At 36.2% G+C, this 13242-nt stretch overlaps 4 protein-coding genes across 5 annotated transcripts; 3 read left to right on the top strand and 1 right to left on the bottom strand.

The window, feature by feature from the left end:
• The first annotated feature begins 1736 nt into the window (after positions 1-1736).
• LOC18011737 (ribonuclease 1) lies at positions 1737-3171 on the top strand. Its single transcript, XM_006395681.2, has 4 exons — positions 1737-2042; positions 2129-2284; positions 2500-2698; positions 2796-3171. The coding sequence occupies exons 1-4, from the start codon at positions 1929-1931 to the stop codon at positions 3017-3019; spliced, it is 693 nt and encodes a 230-aa protein (XP_006395743.1). The 5' UTR covers positions 1737-1928; the 3' UTR covers positions 3020-3171.
• Positions 3172-3620: 449 nt separating this feature from the next.
• Positions 3621-4812, bottom strand: LOC18011781 (transcription termination factor MTEF1, chloroplastic). The gene has a single exon (XM_006395680.2). It carries the CDS (start codon positions 4777-4779, stop codon positions 3922-3924), a length of 858 nt encoding a protein of 285 aa, XP_006395742.2. The 5' UTR covers positions 4780-4812; the 3' UTR covers positions 3621-3921.
• A 192-nt stretch (positions 4813-5004) lies between these two features.
• LOC18011780 (agamous-like MADS-box protein AGL30) lies at positions 5005-8056 on the top strand. Of its 2 annotated transcripts, none has more exons than XM_006395679.2 (12): positions 5005-5142; positions 5453-5638; positions 5736-5795; positions 5885-5903; positions 6017-6081; positions 6196-6211; positions 6299-6360; positions 6446-6542; positions 6623-6697; positions 6777-6889; positions 6968-7391; positions 7571-8056. In XM_006395679.2, the coding sequence occupies exons 2-12, from the start codon at positions 5454-5456 to the stop codon at positions 7586-7588; spliced, it is 1134 nt and encodes a 377-aa protein (XP_006395741.1). In that variant the 5' UTR covers positions 5005-5142; position 5453; the 3' UTR covers positions 7589-8056. The 2 variants fall into 2 exon arrangements, with proteins under 2 accessions (XP_006395741.1, XP_024007131.1); XM_024151363.1 differs by having other exon boundaries at positions 5012-5142; positions 5438-5638.
• A 442-nt stretch (positions 8057-8498) lies between these two features.
• On the top strand, positions 8499-11665 carry LOC18011795 (mediator of RNA polymerase II transcription subunit 8). Its single transcript, XM_006395678.2, has 12 exons — positions 8499-8901; positions 8974-9098; positions 9178-9302; positions 9388-9571; positions 9684-9767; positions 9883-9941; positions 10041-10292; positions 10408-10464; positions 10826-11029; positions 11127-11177; positions 11281-11344; positions 11428-11665. Exons 1-12 carry the CDS (start codon positions 8705-8707, stop codon positions 11583-11585), a joined length of 1560 nt encoding a protein of 519 aa, XP_006395740.1. The 5' UTR covers positions 8499-8704; the 3' UTR covers positions 11586-11665.
• Positions 11666-13242: the final 1577 nt, after the last annotated feature.

Here is a 13242-nt window from a genome sequence, read left to right as displayed (position 1 = left end):
TATCAAAGAAGAACTTGATTGCTTTGGTTGTATTCAAATATAGGGTCTCTACAATATCAGTTGTAAGGTTATCAGTGATCACTTGCATTGTAGGTAATGTGTATATAGAGAACTAAAAAGAGTGTGCTTTAGATTACCGAGAAACAGTTTTGGATTCACGAATGTGTAAACTATCACACTAATTTTGCGTCCAACAAAATTGAATAACATATACGAAATTCTCTGATGTTTGATTATCCCATATTTTTAACCGCATATTTTTTTGCCTAATTCATTTTTGGTTTTGAAGAAACAAATACAAGGTTGTATCAAATATAAGGCAAAGATTTGTTGTGGGAAAATTAGCCGTGCCCTTTTCTGGGACGTCAACCATATAACAATAACGATAGATTTAGTAGCTTTTGCCACATTTAAGGATGCCAAAACAAAGAAAAAGTAGCTTATGCCACATATCCTAAATGATAACCCTGGTAATATATATATATATATATATATATATATATATATATAACAATTGTGTATGTTTAAAAGTCCTTGATCTCTCTCAACCAAATTCAGGGGGCACTAATTTGTTTTCCATACCCTATATTTCTAGTCGATTAATTAAGTTAGCTTTTCCTTATTGTTCTTTTGGAAGTAATTAAAAAAAAAAACAAAGCAATTCGTTGACTTAGTAATCTACTGTGTGATCAATTTAACACATTACATCATTAGGAACAAGGAATCATACAGTTCAGTTATCGTCTACTTCTAAAACACTTATTTGTTGTTTTATATGGGATCATATCAAGACAAATGTCGGCAACGGCCCGCGACCAATAACATTCAGTGTTATGAAGATAAGTTGCCTTATTTTCCTCTCTTTCAAACGGAGTTCATCTTGGGAATTTCACTGATATTTCTTTGCTAATATTTTGTTAAGTAGTTATTAACAAATGATAAAAGAGCATATGATAAAGTTTGACATGAAGTTTTAGCGTGTGCTTCTATGGATTGTAATACAAAAAAAATAAAAACCATTGTATCCTAAAGAAATTGGTATTATTTTTTGTATATAGATATGCTAGTATTTAACATATTAAATAATTATTTCTAACAAAATGTATTTAACATATAAAGCTCTTTTCGTTAAATGTATAAAATATAGAGTTCCAAGATAGATGGCAATCTTATATGACGGAAATAAACATTTTGATAAACTAGATACTATTTTTTTATAACTTACAAAAAAATATATCATGCATCCACAATGTTCATTCACAAGAATATTTTTTTTTTTTTTAAAAGAAAAGGGTTATACAAGAATACAATATTAAAAGTTACATGTCGACCATCCAAAAGGTGTTTCAACTTAACATTTTACTCGATGTGACAAATTTTCTAAACAATCATTTTCTTTGTTATCATTTAGTAGAATTTCTATTTAATTTTTATTTTATGAAACCATAAGAAAATTGTTAGTAATTAGATAAGTTATAAATGTAATTAATGGAGTTTCCTGAAAAACATTAAAATTCATTGGGCCGATACGAGAATACGAACCGAACCTTCTATCTAACCAATAAGTGGGAACGTGACGACTTCAAATTAAAAAACCACACACCATGTCCACACGTAATCTCGTATTCTGATTCAGAGTCCAAGAAAAGAAATTAAATACAAAAATCTCGTAAATATACATACACTTTTTTTTTTGAAAGAAAAATATACATACACTTCACATGAAGGTATATACCATAAAACTCCCAGATTCGTTTGATGTATCTGTCATTAAATGATAACACAAACAAAGGAAAGAGAAATCTCTGTTCACATTTCTCTGATTTTGTTTCCCCTTATAAATAATACTCACCAATAGCAATCGTAATCCTATAACTTCAAATCTTCAAAACTAAAATCATCTAAGAAAATATATTAATTATTTGAAGATGAAGATTATCCAAGCATCTTTGTGTTTGATCAGTCTTCTCCTAATCTTGCCTTCGATCTTCGCTGCTTCTTCTTCCTCTGAAGATTTCGATTTCTTCTACTTCGTCCAACAAGTAAACTAAGTTCTGTTACTAATCATGTCATGTAAGAAGGTTTTATGTTCTTTTTTGATTAAAATTTTTATGTTATCGTTTTAAAGTGGCCAGGATCATACTGTGACACACAGAAGAAATGTTGTTATCCAACCACTGGCAAACCAGCTGCTGATTTTGGAATTCATGGTCTCTGGCCTAATTACAAAGATGGCACTTACCCATCTAACTGTGACCAAACTAAACCATTCGATCAATCAACGGTAATAGCTAATAAGATTCTACATTTCTGTTTTCTGGTCGAGAAATTCTGAATTTCTTTTTGATGTTATGCTCCAAAATATGGTTTGTTCGGTTTCGAAAGAAAAGAAAAAAGGCATTGAGTAATTCGGTTGGAGTTTAGCTTAAAGCGGCTTTAATTTTCCCACAATGGAAGTTCTTGAAACATAACCGGTTGGTTTGATTTGGTTCGGTACAGATATCGGATCTGATCAACTCGATGAAGAAAAGCTGGCCGACATTGGCTTGCCCGAGCGGCTCAGGCGAGACGTTTTGGGAGCACGAATGGGAGAAACATGGTACTTGCTCAGAATCGGTTATCGACCAACATGAGTATTTCCAAACCGCTCTTAACCTTAGGCAGAAAACCAACCTTCTTGGAGCTCTAACAAAAGCCGGTATATACCCTTTAACTAAATTCCTCCCACTTTGTTTCCTGGCTCGGTTAATCTCGGTTTGGATCTTATGGTATTTATTGGTTATTAAAATGTACAGGGATTAATCCGGATGGAAAATCGTACAGTTTAGAGAGCATAAGAGATTCGATCAAAGAATCAACGGGTTTCACTCCTTGGATTCAGTGCAACAGAGATGAGTCTGGCAATAGCCAGTTGTACCAAGTCTACCTCTGTGTTGACCGGTCTGCTTCCGGTTTAATCGAATGTCCGGTTTTCCCTCATGGAAAATGTGGAGACGAGATCGAGTTCCCTTCTTTTTAATTTCACAAATCTATTGAACCGAATCGATCTTTTGTTCACGGAGACCGGTTCCGTCATATTTATATAATTTATGGTGTAATAAAAAATTATGAGGGGCTTGGATCCTTTGATTTCAAGTGTATTCTATGCTTATCTAATAGTATTGATTTATTGTTCTTAGAATCTAAATCCCTTCACTAATAAGTGTCCTAAAACTTAAGGACTTCTGTGTGAGTATAGTTCACTACAGCTTATATTATTACGCACAAACTGGGACTTGTAGATCTAAATCCCTTCACTAATAAGTTCAAATAGTGAGAAACTGGAACTCTCGCATTTTGGATTCAGACATCCTAAACTCTTCATTTGAGTTCTTAATTACACATTACATGTTCTAACAAAACATTTCCTCAACATAATCTTTGAAGCAAAACCATGATATGAAGCAAAACCAGATAACCTTTTTCATAAACTTGAGATGCAAATTATATTCAGACATCCTGAAAACAGAGACCTTCAAAGCAACTCTTCTTATTTGAGTTCTTAATTACACATTACATGACCTAGCAGAACATTCCCCTAACCCAATCTTTGAAACAAAACGTATGTACCAGCTCTCACGTGAAGCAACAACCTTTTTTCATAAGCTCGGTTCACATATCAAATTCCAAACATTCTGAAAGTATACAGCTTCAGAGAAACTTTCTTCATCACTTTTTGACATACTTCAATGATCTAACAAAACATTTCTCCAATCTAATCTTTGAAACAAAAACTATGTACAAAGCTCATCTGAGGTGTCTCTTGGCATCTCTAAAGTGCAGAACTTTTCCAATTCATCTCTCAGAATCTCAGTAAAGAAACAACGAACATACAAAAAAAAGAAGAAGCTTAATATACTTAAAGAAAGAAGCCTACATTGTTTATAACCTTCTTTCAACAGACCTGAGACGTAGTTCCAAAAGCCAATTATTAAACTGTCCATCACTAACCTTCAACATCTCAGACAATGGCATCAAAATCCCATGTTCCCTAAGCAATCTATGCCTCGGCTTTATCTTCCTCTCCAAGCTAAAAGAAAAGTACTGAGGAAACCTTTTCAGCTCCTTAACGTCTCCACGCATCTCCTCCAAAAAGAACTCAACTTTCGGAGCTAAATTGTTCTCCACACTGTACGTCAACAGCGCCGGAGACCTCACGACCATCTTCGCTACTTCATCTCTCGTAAACCCTAACCCTTCTTCAAGGAACTCAATTTTGGGGATTAGGGTTCGCTCAACACTAGATACGAGCAAAACCGTGTTTCGCGACGTGATCGTGTCGCGTCCGACGAATCCTAGGGTTTTGAGGAACGCCAATGCGGGACGAAGCTGGAAATCTACGGAAGAAATGAGCAATCTTGGACAACGAGATATCGATTTCGGGATGTCTTGCTCGGAGATGGAGATCTCATCGGATAAGAAGCGAAGAACTGGTAAGATATCAGATTCGGGATCAGAGGTGAGCAAATCAGGGAACATATCGAGAATCCGACCAACGGCGGGTCTTGAAAGTCCGGTCGAAGAGAGAAGATTCTCGACGGAGACGACGGAGGCGATAGGAGCAGCACGGAGAGCTGGGTTTACTCGGAGAGCCTTGTGAGGATCGACGTTGAGGTCCTGAAGGTAAATGAGCTTCTCTCTGAAGAGAATCCCAGTATCTGAAGTTTCTCCGGCGAAGCATCTAGCTCTAACGGCGGAGAAACACGGCGGCGGAAGAAGGCAGCACCGAGCAATCATCATCGGCGGAAAAAAGGTCCAGACTTTACTACACTTCGAGCTGAGTAGATAAACGATGATGGATTAAGGGTAAAAAGGTCAGAGAAAGTTGAAACGACGTCGTTGTTATTGTATGTGGTTTTTATCTTTCTTCTTTGTCTTCTTCTCCAATGGGATCCCTATTCTCAAGCAGCTCTATCATAAGACCGGTTTTTTCGGAGAGTCTCATGTAAACCGCAATCGTCTTCTCTGTCTCTCTCTCTGCCTCTGGTTCTGATTCTTCGTTTTTTGAAACCTTTTTTTTTCTTTCTTTCTTTCTCGAAAGGTCCTTTTTAAAGATCTCCCTCATGGTTAGTATCCGCTTGGCGTTTGAATTTGCTTCTTTGGGTAAGTTTCCCCTTTTCCTCTTCTTTCCTTTTTTTCTTATCTATCCAACAGGATTAACGATTAGGGTTTTCACAATGTTTGCAAAAAAAGCTCGGATTTTTATTTGAAACTCAAACACCAAAGTGATGGAATTGGGAATCATGATCTAGCTGTGTGATAAATTTCGAAAACTTTCTGGAAAGCTTTTCGTTTTGGATTATGATGATCAGTTATTAAATGGAAGGAACATTGAATCCTACGTAAGAGATGTTTGTGAACACAAACCAAAATGAAAAATTTGATGTGGTTTATTCAGTTGGGAAATTAACAGGATGGGAAGGGTAAAATTGAAGATAAAGAAGTTAGAGAACACACAAGGACGACAATCTACATTTGCTAAAAGGAAAAATGGGATCTTGAAAAAGGCTAATGAGCTATCAATTCTTTGTGACATTGATATTGTTCTTCTCATGTTCGCTCCTACTGGGAAACCTGCGTTATGTTGCGGTAGGCGAAGGTAATGTTGTGAGCTGTTCTCCGAACATAATCATGATTTCTATTGGGTTTGAGTTTTGTTGTCTGAATAACGATTTTTTTTTTTTTTTTTTTTTCAGTAGCATGGAAGAGGTGATTGCTAAGTTTTCTCAAGTACCACCTCAGGAAAGAACAAAAAGGTTTTGTTTTTTTTCAAGATTCTTATCGATATGCTTTGTTCAGCGTTGTTTGTTCTTGTTTTACTCATTGGTTGCATTCTTGAAAACAGGAAGTTCGAGAGTCTTGAAGTAAGTTCTTTCATACAATCAAAACAAGTCTTTTTTTTTTTTAATTGATTCCGATCCTCGTGAAGGGTTTTGTTTTGGTGCCTGATTCAAATATTTGTCTTTCGAAAGCTCAGAACTTGAAGAAAACTTTCCAAAAGTTGGATCACGATGTAAATATACGGGAATTTATAGCCTCAAGGTGAGTAGCAAACAGTTTATTAACAAACAAAAATTGCTAGAAAACTTTATAATCTCTACATGAACTCTAACTTTTCTCTTTTCTCTTGTTTCTTTTTTTGTTCTCTGGTTTCAGTAATTCAACAACAGAGGTATTCACTTTTAAGACTCGTTTCCCTTTTCTTGCGTCTATGAGATTTTGCCAAAGCCTAGAACTTTAGAAAGCCTCATTTTTTCAGGACTTGAGTACTCAAGTAAGAATTCTGCAAGCTCGGATATCTGAGATACATGGAAGATTAAGGTAAAGATCTTTCTGAAGATTGATGATTCTCTGTTTTCTTCATGTTCATACCTCGTTTGATACTTGTTTGTGTCATGTTCTGTAGTTGTTGGACAGAACCCGAAAAGATAAACAACGTTGAACACTTGGGACAGCTCGAAATGTCGATCAGGCAATCCCTTGATCAATTGCGTGCGCATAAGGTATCTTTTGTTGAATAGGAACATTTTAGAATTATCACTTGCGAAATCAACGAAAAACTCAAAAGCTTTTTGATGAATAGGAACATTTTGGGCAGCAGCAACACGCAATGCAAATCGAAAACGCAAACTTTGTCAAAGATTGGTCAACCTGCTCGGTAATTTTTCACGAATGATTCTATCTTTGATCTCACTCAGACAATTTCAATATTAAATCCCGAACTTATCAATTTGCAGATGCAAGATGGGATTCAGATTCCTTTAGAACAGCAGCTTCAATCTATGTCATGGGTTCTTAATAGCAACAACACCAACATTGTCACCGAGGAACAACATTCAATCCCGCAGAGGTTTAGCGATAACACTCTCACATTTGTTCTTCAAAACCTGAATCATTTGTTAACCAAATCTATGTATTGACTCTAAAGGGAAGTCGAGTGCTCCGCGAGTTCATCATTTGGGAGCTATCCAGGCTACTTTGGAACAGGGAAATCTCCTGAAATCACGATTTCGGGTCAAGAAACAAGCTTTCTTGATGAGTTTACCACCAGCAACGGACATCTGAAACCGCAAACAAACTCGCAGCAGCAGCAGCAGTTCATTAATAGTAACAATATCACATACAATCCCAATCTGCAGAATGATCTGAATCATCACCAAACGTTGCCTCCTCCTCCGGTTTATAACTTTCCAATGAACCAGAGAGAGTATCATATGAATGGATTCTTTGAAGCACCACCTCCACCTGGATCTTCTACTTACAACAACAACATTAACCAAACCAGGTTTGGCTCTAGCAGCAGCTCTTTGCCTTGCTCAGTCTCCATGTTCGAAGAATACTTGTTTTCCCAGGTAAACAAACGGAGACATGCTTCTGTTCTTTCAACATCATCAAAATCAAAACTTCCTCATTTAATCAAGATGGGTTATTTACTCTTACACATGCATCAAAATCAAAACTTCATCAGAGATTCGAGATGGGTTTTTTTTTTTTAATCTAGTGATTTGACAATTGTTTATCCTTATTGTAGATGCAACAACCGAACTGAGAGAGATTTGATGAATGATGATAGAAGAACATCTCATTGAAGAAGTCACCAATTTTTTTTCAGAAACAGCAACAGAACAAAAAAAACCTGCAGATTTCTGAATTGGTTCACAAGAAGAAGAAAAAACCACTGGTGAAGAATTCTGGTAGATTGCAACCACAAATACATGATTAAATTTTTTATATCTTCAATAGATGTTTTGTGTTTATTATTCTTTAATTTTTTTTTTCTATACATAAATTTCTCGATCGGATGAGAATTCGGGATTTTTGATGAAAAAAGAAAGAGGTTTCCCAAAAATTTTCCGGCGATATATGTTAGTGTGTGTTGGAGGCTGTCAAAGTAACGCCATGACGGCCAAATATGAGAAAACTCCTCTCTCCTTCCCTTCCTACAAAACTGCTTTGTATCTATTTTTTTCTTTTTTTCTCCCCTTTTATTTTTTTTTCAATTCAATGTAATACAAACAAACGATGTTAATTCATTTATTTTAAACATAAAAACAGTTATAGTTTTTTCTTTGTCATTGCCTCGCTCAATCAAATGTGCGGATGATTTGCTAAGAAAGTAATTTCTTTCCCAATTCACCATGTTATTTTAAGTGTAAAATTTATTTGAATCGATTATTGTGATCAATTGTCACATTATACTTCTACCAAAAAAAAATTGTCACAATTATACTCGCAAATGTTGTTTCTTTTTAATAAGTGGTGTTACACTGTTATGTAAGTAAAACCATGTAAGTAAGCCCAAAGTGTTATGTAAGTAAAACCATGTAAGTAACGTTGTTAAAGCCCAAATATTGGATACAAATAATGGGCCCAATTTTAAGAAGAGAATAGAGAGACAAGGTATATCATGGAGATGGAGCTTAATTCAATTCAATTTCGATTCCATTCTACATGAGTCTTTCTCCGATTTCCAGGAGCTCAATTCAAATCTCTCACTCTTGTCTTCTCCGATTGCTCCCTTCCAAAGCAAGCCTCTTAGAATTCACTGTCTTATAGATTGATGTTCAGGAATCGGAACCTAGTGATGGTTTGATTGCTGCGACTTAGAAACTCGAATTACGTAAATTGGAATTAGGGTATAATAAGAAAATCGTTTCGTGTATCAATGGAGGGTGGAGTCGGATTGACGACGACGCAGCCACAGGGCCAGCCGCCTCCGGTGGCAGAGAAGCTTAATCAGAAAGTGGTACAGCTTCTGAATCTGGAGTCGGTGAAGACACGAGCTGTTAGCTTGTTTAAGGCCATTTCTCGGATCCTTGAAGATTTTGACGCTTATGCTCGAACCAACACCACTCCTAAATGGTCCCATCCTCTGATCCTTGAAGATTTTGTCTTTCTTTGTAGTCTGTGGATTCCTAATAGGATGCTTTACAGGCAGGATATTCTAGGGCAATATTCGATGGTGAATCTCGAGCTCTTTAACATTGTGGAAGCGGTGAATGAAGTTTCCCAGGCGTTTGTTGTGCTTCCAAAGAACGTCAATGCTGAAAATGCTGCAAGTATGGTCTTTCTTTTTGTTGTTAAAATGGATGCTTTGCTTTGGAATTAGTTGAATCCTGAGGTTTAGTGATACTGCAGTTTTGCCGGTTATGTTGTCCTCTAAATTACTTCCGGAGATGGAAACTGACGATAATTCCAAGAGAGAGCAGTTGCTTCAAGGCGTTCAGAATTTGCCTATACCTATGCAAATTGAAAGGCTAAGAGTGAGTGTATGCATTTTTGCTTGTGTTTTCTCCATTCAGGCTTTTGCTGATTTTGGAATAACACTCGTGTTGTCTTCTTTTCCAGGCGAGAATAGATATGATTGAAGCAGCTTGTAAGAATGCAGAGGGAGTATTAGGTGAGACCCGTAAAGCCTATGGATTTGGCACCCGTCAAGGCCCATCTATGCTTCCAACTATGGACAAAGGTCAAGCTGCAAAGATTCAGGAGCAGGAGAATATGCTACGAGCTGCTATAAATGACGGTGCAGGTAAAACGACTTTTTAATCTTCCTTTACATTTATCGAATCACCACTTGATTTTGGTAAGACTCATGCAAAGTTTTGGTGTTTGCTAAAAATTTTTAAATTTTGTGTTTCAAGGAACAAGACTGCCCCCAGACCAGAGACGGATAACCACTGCACTTCCACCACATCTGGCAGATGTGCTAATCGTCAACGATGCAGGTAGCAATTTCATTGATCCCTCTGGTAGAAGTAAACCCTGCAAGCTTGTTCTTTGCTTCTCTATTTCGAATGGCATTCCGGCGCTACTCATGGTTCTGAAATTCTATTTCGTTAGGCAAGAATGCATTTCATGTGGCATCAAACAACATCAACAGTCAAGGAAATATGATGCAGGTTAAAATCACACAACTAGTTTATCCTCTCTAGTTTTGATGATTATTACTTATGTTAGAATCAGTGTCTATGGAGGCTCATGTCTTTGAGTGGTTTTAGGTTTCTGGAACGCAATTTATGGGAAGATCAGCTGCATCTCCATCTGGTGCTAACTTTGATAACACAAGATCTCCCTTGCCATATTCCAATTCTCCTCAATCGACGGGTATGGTTAATGCACCTTCGCCTCAGCAACACCAGCTTCAACAGCAGCAAAGGTCAAAATTAATGCAGTTGCCTCAACATCAACAGCAACTACTTGCACAACAACAACAACAGCTCAGGCAATCTTCTATGCAAGGATTGGGTCAGGTAGGCTCTAACATTTTTCCAGATACATTGGTAGCAACTGATAGTTCTTCACTTGACTTGCTCTTATTCGTTACTTCGAACCTTAAACTCATATATTTGCATCAACTTTGTTTAGGGTCAGATATCATCACTTCAAGATTTGCATGGGCAAACTCAGCAGAAGTTTCAGACGGTAAATTCCTGTTATAGCTTCTCTTTCTAGTTTCTACATCCGTTGCCAGAATGGAACATAACATATTTAGGCATTGAGAGAGACATTCTGTAAAGCAAGAAAATTATACCTATCCTTTGTCAATTTTTGAATCATTATAAAGTAGTTATTGAAATAACTGAAGAGGGCTAATTGTATATATGCAAGTTTAGCCCAGTAAATGATTCATAATCCACAAATTACCCTAGATTTCGGTAGAAGCTTTTGTATAAAGTAGTTGTGACAGTTCAGAGTTTGCAACAGTAGAATCAAATGAAACACAGCGTTTGTCTTGATAGTCCTTTACACTTCTTTAAGTGTTGTTTTTTTTTTTAAATCCCAGCTACACGGGCAACATCAAATGCCATATTCACAGCCAATGGGCCACCAACAATTCCAAGCTAGACAGCTCTCAGGTGGACATATTCAGCATAGCATGTCTCAAGGACAGCTTAATCCAGCGATGAACCGTCACTTGAACCAGTTTTCAGGTGGAGCCAATAGCAATATGTTTACTTCTGCACAAGGCTCCCCAAGTAGCCAAATGGTCTGTCACCTCTCTTTAAAACTTCTTAATCTACGAATTCTTTTTTTTTTTTTTTTTGCTTATTTTAATTTGGTGTTGACTTTATACTGAATTCTAGATACCAAACATGTCATCGATACAATCTCAGACACTTGTTCCTAGAATGCAGGTTAGCTCAAAACACATTTCTTATTGGAGAAAAAAATAATCCATATTTCATTTCGTTGAACATCATCTTAGTCTAATATCTCTCTTGTTTTTATTGTTCTTAGCAATATGGAGTTTCGGGAACCAATCCTCAAAGAAGCCATGCTTCTCAAATGTTGGGTGACCAGAGTAAGAAACTAAACTCTCTAAAACATGCTTTCGTGCATTAAAACCGTTTCGACAAAACTATATTCACTTGCCGTTTCTTGCAGTGTATAACAGTAGTGGAATGATGCAAACGCAATCACAGCAACCGCAACAGCAGCAACAACAGCAAGGAATCTATGGAGGAAATATGCAGACCAATCAGCAAACTCTACAGCCCAACATGTTGCAGAATGCACAACAAAGACACCAAAACCCTCAATAACCCCCTTTACTGTATTTTTATGACTTTGGGCTTATTTTAGACCATTTTGGGCCCTGGTCCAACCCCATCTATTTATGACATATGGGTTATTATTTATAGTATGGGCCCTGCCCAATTTCAAGATTGCCAATTTTCTTTTTCTTCGGTACTTCACTACATTGTTACCTCTCTATTCTTACAACTTGCGGTCTGAAGCATGAAGTAGAGATCGGACGGTCGAGGATTGGTTTAGTACTGACACGTTCTCTAGTGATCGACACGTATTGATGATGTGGACATCTGTAAGCCGTTGATGGGTACAAGACAAAACGCAGACGCGTTTCTGTTGTACACGGGACTCGAGACAGCGACGTGTCGATCAAGTTACTGCATTAAACAGAGAGCTCAAAACTGCGACTCGGAAGTTATTTAATTTTCTGACAGTTTGTTTTGTTCTTGTCACCTTATTTCTTTTTTTTGTTCTCTTTTTTTTGGCGCCATGTAGTATTTTGGTTTTCCATGTTTAAACTGATTTAAAGTTTATATCTCGTTTTCAAATTGGAAATGAGTGGTTCAATCGCATTTCTAAACTGGATATTTAGAAAATACGTTTTCAGTGCCTTTTGAAATGGCGAAACGGATAACGGACGGAGTTTCTATATAATTAAGGGGATTAAATGCTAACATTAAAAGAAAACAAAGAAAGTCTCCGTTGAAAATGCTAACAAATGGAGACTTGCAGATTCTCTTGTCTCTCCTCTCTGTAATACTATTGTCATAAAGTAAATGCAACAATGCTTTTAAAACAAAACAAAACAAAAAATGAAAAGTAATTGCAAACACAGAGAAATAAGCTTTGGGGATGAAACGGACAGATAGATAAAGGAGACAAAGCAGAAGTTCTGAAATGTCTCTTTAGCTTCAAATGTTAAATTCGAATATTGGAATACAGCTTTGCAACATCCTCCACCGTCGTTTCGTCCATAACAAGACACATTTTATCATAGTACATGGAATTATTGATGAACTTTTCCACGTGTTTACGTTTTCAAAAACATTTATTCATGATTTTATGTTTTTTTTTAAGTCTTATTTATCAGATTTCCATGTTTTTGTTCAAATTACAAATAGTTCATTTCAGACGAAACTTAATTAGTTTACCAAATTTCACCTAATGTTGTATACTTGTATGCCCTATTGCTTGTATTTTTGACCAAAACGGATAAATTATAGTACATATATCGTCTACGATTTTGAGTATGTTAAATATATATATATTGGTGCCTAACTACATAAACTACGAAATTTTTGACCTATTCTCCAGACTATCTACATTTTATAAGTTACATTAAAATACTAAACAGCAGATTGGTTAAAAATACCAAACGGATGTTACTTTTCTTTAGTTAATTCTATCGCATGGATAAATGATTAGAGAGACAAAAATACACAAAATTAATTCTTTTGCTGATGTGAACTCATAAAAGAGTAACCAATTTTTTTTTTTAAACATACAAATTACAAATCAATATAAATTCCCAAATCAAATAAAACACATCAGCATAAGAATGATTTTTGGTTTGCAAATTTTTCATGCAAAGCCATTTCCGTTTCAAACGCAAGATAAATACTCTCAATCTCTCATAAATCATATGATTGTCGCTTGAAAACAATTCTC

Source organism: Eutrema salsugineum, unplaced genomic scaffold (assembly GCF_000478725.1).
Source record: "Eutrema salsugineum unplaced genomic scaffold, Eutsalg1_0 scaffold_6, whole genome shotgun sequence".
NCBI lineage: Eukaryota > Viridiplantae > Streptophyta > Magnoliopsida > Brassicales > Brassicaceae > Eutrema > Eutrema salsugineum.
The sequence above is the reverse complement of the archived record's forward strand: the minus strand, read 5'-3'. Positions and strand labels throughout refer to the sequence as shown.